Source organism: Dermacentor andersoni, chromosome 6, assembly GCF_023375885.2.
Source record: "Dermacentor andersoni chromosome 6, qqDerAnde1_hic_scaffold, whole genome shotgun sequence".
In the NCBI taxonomy this organism is placed as follows: Eukaryota; Metazoa; Arthropoda; class Arachnida; order Ixodida; family Ixodidae; genus Dermacentor; species Dermacentor andersoni.
The window spans coordinates 24,770,596-24,786,424 of NC_092819.1; the positions used below are offsets into that span (position 1 = coordinate 24,770,596).

Sequence of the window (15,829 nt, forward strand, 5' to 3'; positions counted from 1 at the left end):
TTTACAGATATGTTCATTTAACTTTTTTATAAGGTCCCCCACAATTACCTCTGCCGTCCTGTTCTTGGCCGATTTCCCACAATGACTCCACCAATAATCATCATCCGATGAGAACTGAACAAGTAAAGGAGTACAAATTCAATTTGCAACTTCGCAGCTACCGTCGTTGTCGTTGCTCTACAGATTTTTTAATACCTTTTTCGCGTTACAGTGGTAGTTGGTTACACGTTCCCTCTTGCCCACCTGTCAGCTGTCAGCGTAGCAGGTACGTGTTTAATTGTTGAGCATCATCATCCTTAAAGAGGATAAAGAAGAAGAAGAAGGAAGTGCGTGGCTGGGCCGCTGTTTCAGCCGTGTGCTGGGCATCAACGTTGTCCCGGGCGCCCCATCAAACAGGCGCGGTCCATGGCCGTACCGGTTACATCGCGCTATCTGACAACACGCACACAGCCACGAGGTTCCCGGCTATGGCGAAGGGTCCTCGGCACTGTCGTGGGCCTTGTCATCGGCTCCTGCCTGCTGGTGCTCATAGGTGCGTAGGCCACACGTATAGACTAGCGTGTCATTTCGATGAGTTTCGTGCGAGTGAATGACGGCACGACATAGGAGCACGTTCTCGTACGCTGCTCAAGGCGGGATCAAGTCGTGACCGCGCTATTTCGGGTTAATCATTGCAGTTAAACATCGAAGCATGTAATAGGGAGTTGATATTTTTCCAGCAGCCAGCGAAGTAGGCATGGAAAACTGCTTCTGAACACATTAAAAGATCGTGATGGTTGCTGTGACGGCGCGACGCCTTCTCTTTTTCTTTTTTTGTCAGGTCGAACCGATTAGCCACACGTTAATTATGAGACCTTAGCAAACGACAGCAAGCACAGTATAAACGGTCGCTCTTATTAAACGCCATGGGTAGCACATTTTGCTGCAGGAACAAATACAGAAGAATGTGCGCGATTACTTGCGTAAAATTGTAAAAGCATGTGTGGCATCGAGCGACTGTCCTACCTTCATGATACACGCCGATACCACAACGTGCTGCGAAGCTGAACGGAAAGCGGAATTTTATTTACGTTGTTGCGTATGAGTGTGCAGGACAAAGTGCCTTGGATGGTGTCATCGGGACTATTTTGCCAGCTGCCCGGAAAATTTCCTTAAGAATCCTTTAAAATATTAAAACATCCTTGCATGACGATGGTTACATATTTACGCATCAAATATGAAATATTTGGTGCTCGAGAGAAACGATTAACACCAATTTCACAGCTGAACGTTTCAAGTTTGTCTTAAAGTGACCTATTCTGTGTTAAGACGGGGAATGCGGGAGATGGAAATTCAAGACGATGAGCAAAACGTGAGCAAGGTGAATGCAGGAGCCAACGTTCCGTCAAGTGGACTTGTCTTCTTCAGGAGCCAACGTCGAAACGTTGGCTCCTGCATTCACCTTGTTCACGTTTTGCTCATCGTCTATTCTGTGTTCGCAGTTCTCGACCTTGGTTTTCGCTTCATGACAACAAGTTTTGTTTGTTTATTGCTCTTCTTCTGCTGCTGCATTACGTCCACGGCTTTGTTGCGGAAGCTGAAAGAAAGCTCTGGAAGTTGAGGATGAGTTGACGACATTTTGATCCTGTCATGTCTTCACACTACAAGAGTGTGAAGACGCGACCCGCTTACAAAAATGTCAATTTACCTCATCGCTGTACTCTCCAGAGCGGTCATGACCATTGCTTTATTGTGCGATAAGGTATACATAGAGACCAGAAAGCCACCGTCCGCAATTCGCTTCGCTCCGTCACCTCTCCGGATCTCGCCCGCAGGCATGATCGCCAGCATGGATGTCTTCATGCCTAGCAACGGTGTCTACCGCAACGTCAGCCACACCAACATGGGCGTCCTCGAGACCGTGATCACGGTCGCGGTGAAGAACATCGCCGATCGCTACTGGCGTTCCGACAAACGCGTCGGCGCCCCCGCTACCCACACCACCGACAGCAAGGACTCCTCCCTGTTGCTCATCCAGAACCGGTCGCTGGCATTCCACGAGGAACTGCGCGGACAGCTGTCCATGGGCGCGCGCCCTCCCGACGTTGGCGACGGCACAGCTTATGGCTCGACAGAGTTAGCTGTGCGGGCCACTGAAGTGCCCGGCGTAAGACTGGCAGCGAGCAGGGGCTTCGGCAGGCGCGGCCCTTCGTTAACAGTGGCGCGAAATTTCCGGAGGAAACGTCGGAACCGACTACATCGGTAGGTCGCCGACTTGTGGAGAATGACGAGGTGCTGCAGATGGTATGAGTAAATGCGTCAGAAGACACTGGAAAAACGCAGGCTTTTTTTATTCGTTTCTCACGTGCGAGTCAAAACGTCGTGACGCAGAAGATGGTCACATGAGAGCAGTACATTATGAAGCTTCGGCACTCGCTTCAGTCGTCTGCAGTGCTGCTACACCGCGTGCCGCAACGACCAGCGGTACTGTAGAAGAGCAAGCGGGACTGCGCAAGTGCCAAAATATCCTGCTCCGACGTGACCATTTTTCTACGTCACGACGTGATGACACACACCCCCTGCGAAAAGCGAAACCAAAACTGGTTCGTAGGGAAGCTAGTACAGTAAATTAATTAGCGCGCTCTGTGGTCCTTTGACGACCACTGAAACCAAGGGCCGCCACGAGGTGCAGTGGCTGAATCGAACAAATTCACGCAAGCCATCGACTATGGAGAACTCGGATTTCAACGGTCACTTGTTCCAACAGTTGATGAAAGTAGACGTGTAGCATACACGTTCTTAGGGGTGAAAGCGGAGAGGACAGGACGGGCCGGAACAGATATGGCCCGAAACTCCAACAGATGATGCCGTAAGTAAAAGCTGTGTATTCTGAGCATATAACTAGGAAGGTTGGGATAATTTTGCGATGGTGTGGGCTATCATCATCAGCCACGTTTAAGTCCACTGCAGGACGAAGGCCTCTCCCTGCGATCTCCAAATACCCTGTCCGCCGCGAACCGATTCCAACTTGCGCCTGTGAATTTCTTAATTTCATCACTCCAACTAGTCTTCTGCCGTCCTCGACTGCGTTTCCCTTCTCTTCGCACCTATACTGTAACCCTAATGGTCCACCGGTTATCTAACCTACGCATTACGTGACCTGCCCAGCTCCATTTCTTTCTCTTAATGTCAATTAGAATATCGGCTATCCCCGTTTGCTCTCTTATCCACACCGCTCTCTTCCTGTCTCTTAATATTACGCCTATCATTCTTCGTTCCAACGCTCTTTGTGCGATCCTTAACTCGTTTTCGAGCTTCTTTGTCAGTCTCCAAGTTTCTGTCCCATATGTTAACACCGGTAGAATGCACTGTTTGTATACCTTTCTTTTTAGTGATAGTGGTAAGCTTCCAGTCAGGATTTGATAATGTCTGCGTATGCGTTCCAACCAATTTTCATTCTTCTGTAATTTTCCCTCTCGTGATCAGGGTCCGCTGTGAGTCATTGACCTAGGCAGACGTATTCCTTCGCAGACGCTAAAGGCTGACTGGCGATCCTAAACTCTTGTTCCCTTGCAAGGCTATTGATCATTATCTTTGTTTTCTGCATATTAATCTTCATCCCCACTTTTACACTCTCCCTGTTAAAGCCATCAATCATTTCTTGTAACTCGTCCCCAGTGTTGCTGAACGGGACATCATCATCTGCAAACCGAAAGTTGCTGAGATATCCGCCGTTGAACCTTACTCTAAGTCATCCCAATTTAACAGCTTGAATACTTCTTCCAAGCATGTAGTAAACAGCATTGGAGAGATTGTGTCTCCTTGCCTGACCCCTTTCTTTATAGGTATTTTTCTACTTTTCTTGTGAAGGATTAAGGTAGCTGTGGAGTCTTTGTAGATATTTTCCAAGATATTTACGTAAACCTCCATCTACACTAAATTCATTGCAGAGCTGATAAATAATAGCTGACAGCCATAAACGATCACACAGTTGAGCACAGAATTAATGTTGACACCAAAGTTACACCCTTGTCTCACCGTCAATTGTGTTTTTCTTCTGCGTTCTTTACAAACGCTTCGGGGATTTCTACATTACTGCGCAGCCCGCGAAGGTCGTCATGAAAACAGAAATGTGTTTGACTCTAAGCCGGGCCTTTTCGGGCTACAAATAATTCTGTCCATTAAAAGTTTACTTTAGCCACATTTCTTGCACATTCAGAATCATGAAAAGTGCAGAGCTGCATTACGGATTGAGACTTTTCAATTATTAGGCGACTTTTGTCAGATTTACAGATTGTATAACGCATGGTGTGGGCTATCATCATCAGCCACGTTTAAGTCCACTGCAGGACGAAGGCCTCTCCCTGCGATCTCCAATTACCCTGTCCGCCGCGAACCGATTCCAACTTGCGCCGGTGAATTTCTTAATTTCATCACTCCAACTAGTCTTCTGCCGTCCTCGACTGCGTTTCCCTTTTCTTGGCACCTATACTGTAACCCTAATGGTCCACCGGTTATCTAACCTACGCATTACGTGACCTGTCCAGCTCCAGTTCTTTCTCTTAATGTCAATTAGAATATCGGCTTGAATAATACGCCTGATGTAAACATTGTGAAAAACAAGGAATCCATAAAAGCCGCTACGTGACGACATCCCTACTGACCCAAAGAGTAAGCACTCAGTTTCCTGTCTTCCAACTCGTTTTACTAAAACTATTCACATATATTTAGAGTTTCAGCAGGTAATAGCAATCAGAATCAGTTCAAGATGCGCGCGACACGTTTTAAATGCTATTTTCATCGTTGCTTTTCTTTTTGATGTGCCCTATATTGACCAGCGCAATGCTGCACACAGCTAAACAAAACAAAGATCATGTTGAGTAATGATTCGCTTTCATGGAATTAAATAAAACATACTAACAATTTTAATAAACTACTCCTCCCTCCCCCATTCTCAGGTAAAAGAGTAGTTCGACTATGTACGTAGGGGCGGTCATGTCGGCGATGGTATCACTTGGAGGACATTTCCATCGTTGAAACCGTAATCTTGCAAAAGTATACAAAGTCGAACCTATCCCTGTGACAAGGCGGGTGCCACATGACAGCTGCCTTGTGCGCGAACCGTAGTTGTACGGCGGCGATCCCGTGCGCACTCTTTATGCACCACCTACACCGTCAGTTCAGCTATAGGTGCTATCACAGCGTCGACAGTGGACCGATGCTTTACAATCAGTGCGCCTTAGTCGAGTGTAAATGCACGGTTCACGTGTTCACTAGCACTTTTAGACGTGGGATCCAGCGAGGAATCTTGCGTGCTCGCCTTCCACGACAACCACTCTCTTTTCACGTCAGGATCCCTGGGTCCAAACTTTTCGGACGCTGTGAACGTGGTCTCGAATTTCTGGAAGGAAGAAAAAAAAACGGGCAGACAACTCCTGTTGGCATCTACGTAAATCGACGCATTCTTGGTGTGATTGGCTCATGGACCATGTGCGTGTGCGTGTGTGTGTGTGTGTGTGTGTGTGTGTGTGTGTACGCGCGTGTGTGCGTGTGCGCGTGGTTTTCGAAATATAAATATTAGCATTAAAGAGCAGCAAGTTTGTTTATTATGCTTTATCTGCCTTAATGGGCCTAAATTTCAAAGCCATCTATAGTCGTTTTGCTACTGATTGCAGCGGTAGCGCCTATCGGAGTGGCGAAATCGAAACGCGCCAAGCGCCTCAACGCGCTGGCTTGCCCACGATACAGGGTGTTCAACGCCGCTTGTGATAAGAATGCGTCCGCGGCATAATGGTTTCGATATCAGGCTTGCGTGCTATAGAGGCCCTGCGCTCAAGTCCTGCCACCGGACAATTTTACTAATGTTTATTTAGTTATTCAAACGCCGTACTGCTGAATTTGCACAGTCGCAAAGCCGTTTTTAAGCCAAAAGGACGAAGTTTAGGCAAATCGATACACTAAGCATCATTCCCATGCTAGCTGAATCGCCCTGCTTGCAGCTCCCTTAGACGCTGGCGCCACAGTTCTTTCTAGTAATTATTATCTCTTCAAATCTCTCCCTTAGAACAGTCACGCGACACCTCAAAAATTGCCTGCGGCGCGTCGTGGGACTCTGCCGCCACCTATGGAGCGTGTACGAAAACAAACTCTTGCACCGTTTCAGCGCCAGATAGCGACAGTTGTCATTCGTGTGCAGTACAAGAGAAAGGCGTAAATTCTGGCCTCGGATGATTGGCTCAATACTCGTTCAAAATTGTGTTCAGTTTAAGTTGTCCGGCAGAACGACGTTCCGTTTGTGCTTTACCTTGAACACGCCCGGCCCTGGCGCTCTCACGAAAACCACGGCCATCCACAGCACGATCTGGCCGACCGCCACGGCGGCCAGGATCCAGCCTATGGCCTGACCAATCGGAGGCAGTGTGGAAGAAGACTTCTCTGTCACTGATCCATATATGAAGATAGCCTTGAAAGATGAGAGAGAATCAGTAGCACATTCTTCTTTTGCGCAGATGTTATGACATATAGCAAAAGAGAAAAAGCGTCAAATTATTATTATTATTATTATTATTATTATTATTATTATTATTATTATTATTATTATCGTCTTCTTTACGATTCTCACTGGTTGCTTTGATAAGAGGATGAAGATAATGTCCCAGCGGAGGAGAAAGAAGTGATAAGTGAATCACCAGCACTCGGCATTATCATCATACAGTCTACGGCGGCTTCCCGTGTCGGAGTTACGTCGTTAGTTATTACGAATTACTTAGCTCCTCTGAAGTGAATCTTGCTATGTATATGTATGTTCGAGTGTCTTTTACAAAACTGGGAGCAACCACTAAGGCCTATAAAACAATAGCAGTAACCAACACAATGCACTCACAATTAATGAGACCGGCGTGATGATGCCCCACGTTATCTTCCAGTACCAAGATATCGGTTTGCCAAGCATGTAGCCGATGTCGCCGCAGATGTTCTTCCAACCTGAGTGATGGAAGTAGGAAAGGAACGAGCGGCTCACAACTAGGCACATATAAATGAACCGATGCTTCGGTACTCAGGTAAGCGAGGTGCCACCACATGTAAGAAAGCAAAGCATTAACTACTCTCAGCGATTGATCACCAATTAAGGCAGTGTGAACGCCGCAAGTCCGAGGCATAAAGGGGGAGGGCAACAGCAAACCACCGTTTCGTGCTCACCGAAAAGCATTGCAAGGCCGGTACCGTCGGTCTACAAGCTAAGCTAACAGAGCTTAGCATGTGGCAACGCACGGCTACACAAATCGGCGACTGGTGACATTTGGAGACATAAAGGTTTATGGGACTCCCTGCTAGGATTTCGAAAGGAACTGCGTATCGCCGTTTATTTCCCTCGAGATAACGGCCTCGTGCCGTGCAAAACCACGAAAGTACGTCTTTTTCGCTCGAAGCGCCGCACTTCGAAGGACTCACCGTAGACCCAAACCAGGCCGACCACTTCGAAGATGGCGTACAGGAACAGAGCTCTTCCAACGCCGTAATTGTCGAACAGAAGCCGCATCGTGTTTCCGGTCTGCAAACAATTGTAGAGATTGGCATAAAAAAAAAAAAGAGTACGTTGCGCAGATTTAATGACCCGCGCAAACACAGAAAACACGCAGAGAAAGAGAGAGAGAGAGAGAGATAATTTATTTACAAACGGCTGCTTGTCTAAGTCATCGACGCTGGTACCATCTCTTCATGTCTCCCGGCAGTTACTGAACTGAACAAGAGAGAGAGAGAGAGAGAGACGAAGGAAAGGTGTGGAAGGCAACCAAGGCCGTGCCCGGTTGGCCACGCTACACTTGGGGAAAGAAAAATTTCGAAAATATAAAAAGAAAAACGAAGTATAAAGAAAGAAAAATTCCAGCAGATCCAACGAGTTGGAATCTACATACAGCGAAGCTCAGTGCGAGTGCACGAAGAGTCGGAACACGACGGAACGCGCACAGATGCACGCACGCAAGCGCGGGCGCACACGAATTACACCGAGCCCTTCGTTAAGCGGAGTTGCTGACTATTACGATGGACGCCTTGAACGTACCATGGTTTCAGAGGCAGCATGCGCATAGGTACAGTCGAGTGCGAAAGTTTAAAGACCAGAGTTGTCGCTAAACTTCTTTTTTTTTCTTCTCGGCCTAGGCATAGAGGCTGAAATCAAGTGTACTGCCCACATGCGCCTGCTTAACTAGCACCGTGCTTTTATACAATTTCACGCTTGCATGCACGGCTGTGCTAGAATAAATTTTATTATTATTATTATTATTATTATTATTATTATTATTATTATTATTATTATTATTATTATTATTATTATTATTATTGAAAGGGGGTTTATTGCAGCTCGTATGCGGGATCGCAAGTGGCTCTTGATCGCGAGTCCTAGCTGTTCGCATCAGCAGCCCGAGCTCGGGTCTCGCGCCGCAGCGGTGGCAGTCCGCACAGCGCCACATGCATGTTACCCACTACAATTGCCCCCGCGGTGAAGAGGAGCCATCCTGGCGACCTAAGGTGATGACACGATAAGGGGGTCGTGGTACGGCTTCAGGCGGCTGATGTGAACCGTCTCGCGGCCACGGCGGCGTTTGTCCGAAGATGGCGTCACCGGTTCGACCACATAATTCACCGGCGATGTACACGCGACGATCCGGCACGGACCCTGATATTTCGGAGCAAGCTTTTGGCTAAGGCCTGGAGATTGGAAGGGCAGCTGAAGCCAGACGTGAGAGTCCACGGCGAAGGACTGTGTGGGCTGCCCGTTGTCGTGGCGATCTTTGTGGATTCCTTGGGTATCCGACGTGAACGAGCGAGCCAGTTGGCGGCACTCTTCAGCATGGCGAGCAACTTCGGAAAGAGGGGTGAATTCAGAGGCATCCGGATGATATGGTAGCATGGTGTCGAGGGTAGTGGATGGTTCACGTCCATAAAGAAGGAAAAATGGGGAGAAGCCTGTGGTAGCCTGAACGGCGGTGTTATACGCGTACGTCACAAAAGGGAGGACATCGTCCCAATTGGAATGATCAGACGCAACATACATGGTGAGCATGTCACCAAGAGTGCGGTTGAACCGTTCCGTTAGACCGTTAGTCTGTGGGTGATACGCCGTAGTGGTGCGGTGAATAGTGCGGCAAGCGGCGAGTAGCTCATTAATAACTTCGGACAAGAAGACACGGCCTCGATCGCTGAGCAGTTCTCGCGGTGCGCCATGCCGTAACATGAATGCGGCGACGTCGCGAGCAGCAGCCGAAGCAAGTGCAGCAGTTTCGGCATATCTTGTGAGGTGGTCTACTGCGACAATTATCCAATGATTTCCTTTAGCAGTGGATGGAAGAGGCCCATAAAGGTCAATGCCAATCCGATCAAAATGACGTGCAGGACACGGTAAAGGTTGCAGAGGGCCTGTCGTATGAGGAGATGTCTTGCGTCGCTGACAGGCTACACATGACCGAATGTATTTGCGGGCATAAGAATACATGCCGCGCCAGTAGTAGCGCTGGCGGAGCCGTTCGTAGGTTTTCAGGACGCCAACATGAGCTTGTTGTGGGTCGGCGTGGAAATACGTGCATATGTCGGAGCGCAAATGGCGAGGGATGACTAGCAGCCATTTGCGACCGTCCGGCTGATAGTTTCGGCGGTACAAGATGGCGTCCCGTAGCACGAAATGGGTGGCTTGGCGACGAAGGGCTCGAGGGCATGTAGCCGTCGAAGAACTGTGAAGAATATCAACGAGAGAGACAATCCACGGATCTTTCCTCTGTTCAGACGGCATGTCGGTAACAGCAAGCGTAGCAACCGGGCACCCTATGGGTGAGGGTGGCGTTTCGTCGGATCGCATGGGCGATCGGTAGAGTGCATCGGCATCAGAATGTTGGCGCCCGGATCGATAGATGACGCGAATGTCAAATTCTTGGAGCCGAAGAGCCCAACGTCCAAGACGGCCTGACGGGTCTTTCAGCGACGCAAGCCAGCAGAGCGCGTGGTGGTCTGTCACAACATCGAACGGATGGCCATACAAGTAAGGGCGAAATTTGTTTAACGCCCAAACTATAGCCAAGCATTCTTTCTCTGTGACAGAATAATTGGTTTCTGCCTTCGTGAGGGCACGACTCGCATACGCAACCACATATTCCTGAAAGCCAGGCTTGCGTTGCGCAAGGACGGCTCCAAGACCAACGCCACTGGCGTCCGTATGAACTTCGGTCGGTGCAGTCGGGTCATAGTGGCGTAGAACAGGCGGTGAGGTAAGCAGACGACGCAAAGTGGTGAAGGCTTGGTCACATGCCGGAGTCCAATGGCGAAGGTCACCGGGGCCAGCCAGGAGCTTCGTCAGGGAAGCGATGATGCAGGCAAAATTGCGCACAAAGCGTCGAAAATAAGAGCAAAGGCCGATAAAACTTCGGAGCTCTTTCAGTGTAGTCGGCCGCGGAAATTCGGCGACAGCGCGAAGTTTGTCAGGGTCGGGAAGGACGCCGTCTTTGGAAACGACATGGCCAAGTATGGTCAGCTGGCGGGCGCCGAAGCGGCACTTTTTCAAGTTAAGTTGAAGGCCGGCGGTGGCAAGGCAAATAAGGACTTCGCGTAGACGAGAGAGGTGAGTGGTGAAATCAGGGGAGAAAACTACCACGTCGTCTAAATAACACAGGCACGTCTTCCATTTGAGGCCTCGCAGAATATTGTCCATCATTCTTTCGAATGTCGCGGGCGCATTGCAGAGGCCGAATGGCATTACTGTAAACTCATACAGGCCATCAGGCGTAATGAAAGCTGTTTTCGAGCGGTCGGATTCATCCACTGGCACTTGCCAATAGCCCGATCGCAAGTCCAAAGAAGAAAAGAATTCAGCACCATGTAGACAATCCATGGCGTCATCTATGCGCGGTAGAGGATAGACATCTTTTCGTGTAATCTTGTTGAGGCGTCGATAGTCCACACAGAAACGAATCGAGCCATCTTTTTTCTTAATGAGTACTACGGGCGATGACCAAGGGCTGCAGGATGGCTTGATAACACCACGGTCAAGCATGTCTTCAACTTGCTCGGCGATGACACGACGCTCGGTGGATGACACGCGGTACGGACGCTGGCGTAATGGTGCGTGATGTCCCGTATCAATGTGGTGAGAGACGGTACTTATGCGGCCTAATGATGCTTGGTTCCAATCAAAAGAGGCGTGAAAATCATTTAAAAGAGTAATTAGTCGCTCACGTTGTGTCGGCTCGAGGTCATCCGCAATGGAGCGACAAAAAACATCCGGTGGTACTCGGTTAGATGGCACATGGGGTGTCAGTGCTGCTACGTTGGCAGTATCTACGTCGTCGGCCATAGGGAAATGCACAATAGCGTCAGCGTCGACAGACTCGACGGTACCAATAGTCTCGCCACAGTGCAAAGCCAAAGTGTATGAATTTGGGTTTGAAATCAGTATTTCTGCAGCACCATGGTGAACCGTGAGGAGGGCGAAAGGCAACAATATAGGTTGGCGGCGAATGAAGACGGCAGCGGGTGTAAACATGACCGTCGCTTCGGCAAGCCATGCACATGAAAGAGGGACAAATACAGCACTGTGAGGAGGAAGGTCAGTATCCGAAGCTACACAGATCCTGCTAAGATCCTGAACTTGAAAGTCATGACATGGCAAATCGCACAGAACGGAGAACTGAACCTCAGCACGTGCACAGTCAATGACGGCATGATGGCGCGACAGAAAATCCCAACCGAGAATGACATCGTGGGAGGAACAAGTTAGCACAAAGAAATCAATGGAATACAATATGTCTCGAATCAGCACCCTGGCAGTGCACATAGCGACTGGCTGAACTTGTTGTGCACTGGCTGTTCTAAGCAATGGAACCGAAGGTTTCATGGTCACTTCCCGCAATGCACGACAAAGCTTCTCACTAATCACGGATACAGCAGCACCTGTATCGACGAGCGCAAGGCATTTGATGCCATCAACGGACACTTCAATAACGTTAGCGGGGGGAAAACGAGGACTTTGATGTTCCGACGATGACGCAGTTCGTGCCTCAGGAACTGCGGAAATCAGTTTTCCGCCTCAGTAGTACTGGCACTGGGTCTACGACGCATGGGTGAGAGTGAGCGCCGACGAGGGGAAGGCGAGCGACGAGTGCCGTAGAGCTGTGACTGCGGTGCCGGTATGTCATCAGCAGCGTAGACTTCCGGTGGTGGTCGCTGAGGCATACGGAAAGGTCGGAAGTCGGAGCTGGGTCGTCGCGGGGTGCCCACGAAGGCCGGCAAGCGCCGGCGGCAGAAGCGCACAACATGATCCGGGGTACCGCAGGCATAGCATATTGGGCGGTTGTCAGCAGTGCGCCAAGGATGTGGCCCCCGCTGCTGTGCACTGAAAAAGGGATCCACCGGCTGGCGAGGCGAAGGCGGAGGAGAGAACACCGGCGGGCGAGGCGCTGAAGGCGGAGGAGAGAATCCCTGTAGACGAGGCGCCCGTGCAACGGCTTCAGCATACGTCAGAGGCGCGGCCACGGGAGCCGGCTGACACGGAGGTGGAAGAGCTTCGGTCACTTGCTCTTGAATTATCTGTCGGAGCGCTGGAGCCAAACATTGAGAAGGCTTCTCCGTGGTCGGCAAAATCGAGAGCTGTCGTGCGACCTCCTCGCGCACAAATTCTTTTATTTGCGTCAGCAAAGTTGTGTGGTTGTCGCCAATAATTAATGCGGCTAACGAATCTTCCGTAGGCGGTGGGCGCCGAGCTAAGATGCGTTGTTTCCGTAGCTCGTCAAAACTTTGGCACAAATTGATAACTTCGGCCACGGTACGCGGATCCTTCGCTAACAACATCTGAAAGGCGTCCTCATCAATGCCTTTCATAATGTGTTTTATCTTGTCCTGTTCTGACATTGACGGATTCACGCGCTTACACAGGTCAATAACATCTTCGATGTAACTTGTGAAAGTTTCACCGTGATGTTGCGCACGCCCACGTAGGCGTTGTTCTGCGCGAAGCTTGCGCACAGCGGGGCGCCCGAACACTTCTGCGAAACTTGTTTTGAATGTGCTCCATGTGGCGAAATCGTGTTCGTGGTTTCGGAACCAGAGGTTCGCGACGCCGGTTAAGTAAAACAGCACGTTGTGCAACTTGGTGACGTCGTCCCACTTGTTATGCTGGCTCACCCGTTCATAAGAAGACAACCAATCCTCCACGTCATGATCATCGGTGCCGCTAAAGATGGCAGGATCACGCTGGCGCAACACACCGGAAACGATGACCGCCGGAGGCTGTGGTGCATCTTCCTGGGTGGTTTCGTCAGGCATGGTCGTAGCAGTCGGTAGCGTCCGGCTTCGGAGTTCCAGTTTCCGAGGTCTACCCCGCAGCTCCACCAAATGAAAGGGGGTTTATTGCAGCTCGTATGCGGGATCGCAAGTGGCTCTTGATCGCGAGTCCTAGCTGTTCGCATCAGCAGCCCGAGCTCGGGTCTCGCGCCGCAGCGGTGGCAGTCCGCACAGCGCCACATGCATGTTACCCACTACATTATTATTATTATTCCGAGGTCTCGAGATTTTTGCACTCGAGTGTACGTAGCGCAATTCGAATGCATTCTACCTGGGAGAAGCGTTTACTTCTTCCTTATATACTGTGCAAGGGCTTCAAGGAGGCCGGAGGAGCCTAAACCGACAGCTGGGTCGATATCTTCACATTCTAATAAAACATGTTCCATCATTTCCCTAGCTTCACCGCAGCAGCGTCTCTGACTTTGCGTTTGAAGTTCTTTGTTGCCATGTTGCTTACTACACCGGTCGCATACTGGTAAGCTATACCAGTAAGCTTCCTCATTCTTTTCCTCCAATTTGATTCTATGTTTTTCCTGTACACTCTTGCCTGAACACTCTTGCAACCCAGTTACTTTCATCCCTATTCCTCAGTCCTTATCCAAAATAATTTTACTCGTTTTCTGGAACTTGTTCGCCGTCGTCGGTGCGGTGGTGTGCTAAGCCTAGGCTTGCTTCGTGGCCGCCGGGATTGGGCCTGACCCCGGCGTGGAACCATACGACATGGCGTCCGAGATGGAGACGGCCACATCTCCGACGACATCGAGCCCTGGCTCCGGCCAGATGTGCGTCGAGGTGCAAGGGGAAGAGATTTGTCCTGAGGAGTTCCACACTGGGATCGGCTGGTGGCAAGTGGGCCACCGCATAACAGCCCCGGCGAGCGAGGGCTCCGCCGCTCGCCAGTCGAGGCCTAAAACAAGAGACCACGTCAACAGAAAAGTTATCGCAACGACAACAAGGGCAGCGAGAATGCCAGACGTGCTGCCGAGAGAGGACACCAAAGTGATCGTGAGGCCGCGGGGAGGCCTAAACATCGCAAGAACGCCGACTGGGATCGTTGCCTCGGCCATCATGGCTGCGGCGAGGGTTTCCAGAGAAGACGGTGCGGCGGATACCTTCTGCCCCAACCTACACCAGAATATCATGGTGGTGAGTACCCCCGATAAGGGGCGTGCTTTGTCCTATGCCAAGATTCAGGCCATCCGCATCGGGGACAAGATACACGAGGTAGGCGCGTACCAAACCACACCCTATGGCACGGTCAAGGGGATCATTCGAGGCATTCCCATTGAAGATACTCCGGCGGAGATTGACCGGAACGTTGTTAGCTCAAGAAATCCATTAGCAAGAGGGGCGCAAAGAATTGGCAATATGTTATGGCCCTGTGTTAACGAGGTGCAGCCTGTACCGCAAGCATTTCGATGTCTGCAAACAGTGCGGCAAAATAGGCCACAGAAGAGACGTTTGTCCTAACCCCAATATGAAAGTGTGCTTCGACTGTGGGGCCAATAACCCTGTCGATGGCCACGAGTGTAAGCCTAAATGCAAACTATGTGGGGGACAACACCCAACGGCCGATAGAGAATGCAAGAACAAATACAAAACTCCCTACGTAGTAACGAAAAGGCAGTGGGAGCGCAAGATGGCGGAACAGCGCGTACAGCAACAACTAGCATCCGGAGAGTTTCCACCGTTGATGACGTCAGCAGGAGCGAGCGGCACAGCTGGTCGCCATGAGTCACGCTCGCGCGGGAACAACAGCGAAAGTCGAAACAGAAGCATGAGCCGCCACCGCCGATCCCAATCCAAAGACAGAGTAGCCTGGGCAGACGTAGTAAAGTCGGGGGTAGCCAAGAAAGAGCAGCAGCAACAGCAGCAGCAGCAGCGACAGCAGCAGCAGTCACCGCCATTTCGAGGTGATGGAGGGAAATTTAAAGACGAAAGTGAGGCAATGAAGGCGCTAAGAGAAGCAAACGAGGCGTTGCGGAAGAAGAACACTGAACTAGAGGCGACAGTCAGTAAGCTCAGCAAGGAAATGGCAGAGATCAAGAGAATGATGACGGTCCAGCTACAGCAGCAGCAGGCACCGCCTTTATCGCCACAACCACAGCAGATGGCAATGACCGAGGATGAACCAGAAGTAGCGGTGAACCCGAGGACAGAGAACGCGGCCTCGGCGGGTCCGGCACCCAAGAGAAGAGCAATTGAAAATCTCAAAGAGCGGAGACTCTGCGATAGGGTAGACAACCTTGAAGACAGGCTCACCCACTTTGAAGAGTATATTCGCACGACATTCACCAAGACAATCACCGACCGTTTCATAGCAATTGAACAGACGTGCCAGCAATTTACTACGACAGCACAGAATTTGGCAACGCAAATGGCTAACTTTCAGCAAACATGGATAGGACATCAACCACCGCAACCACAACAGCAGTGAAAGGCCTCCTGGTCTGGCATTGGAATTGCAACGGTTTTGCTGGAAAAAAATGCTGTACTTCAGCAACACTTAGAACAAGCATCAAGA

At 50.2% G+C, this 15,829-nt stretch overlaps 2 protein-coding genes across 4 annotated transcripts in view; one reads left to right on the top strand and one right to left on the bottom strand.

The window, feature by feature from the left end:
• Positions 1–219: 219 nt before the first annotated feature.
• Positions 220–2,317, top strand: LOC126521737 (uncharacterized). The gene is made up of 2 exons (XM_050170478.3): positions 220–532; positions 1,815–2,317. The coding sequence occupies exons 1-2, from the start codon at positions 406–408 to the stop codon at positions 2,243–2,245; spliced, it is 558 nt and encodes a 185-aa protein (XP_050026435.1). The 5' UTR covers positions 220–405; the 3' UTR covers positions 2,246–2,317.
• A 2,345-nt stretch (positions 2,318–4,662) lies between these two features.
• Positions 4,663–15,829, bottom strand: part of LOC129382267 (sodium-dependent nutrient amino acid transporter 1-like) — a 43,984-nt gene continuing 32,817 nt past the window's right edge. For all 3 annotated transcript variants that reach the window (XM_055065954.2, XM_055065956.2, XM_055065955.2), the window contains 4 exons: positions 7,432–7,531; positions 6,863–6,963; positions 6,284–6,442; positions 4,663–5,380 (listed from right to left, as the gene is read on the bottom strand). In XM_055065954.2, coding sequence (XP_054921929.1) covers positions 5,219–5,380; positions 6,284–6,442; positions 6,863–6,963; positions 7,432–7,531 — 522 coding nt within the window. In that variant the 3' untranslated portion in view covers positions 4,663–5,218. The remainder of the gene's footprint in view (positions 5,381–6,283; positions 6,443–6,862; positions 6,964–7,431; positions 7,532–15,829) is intronic.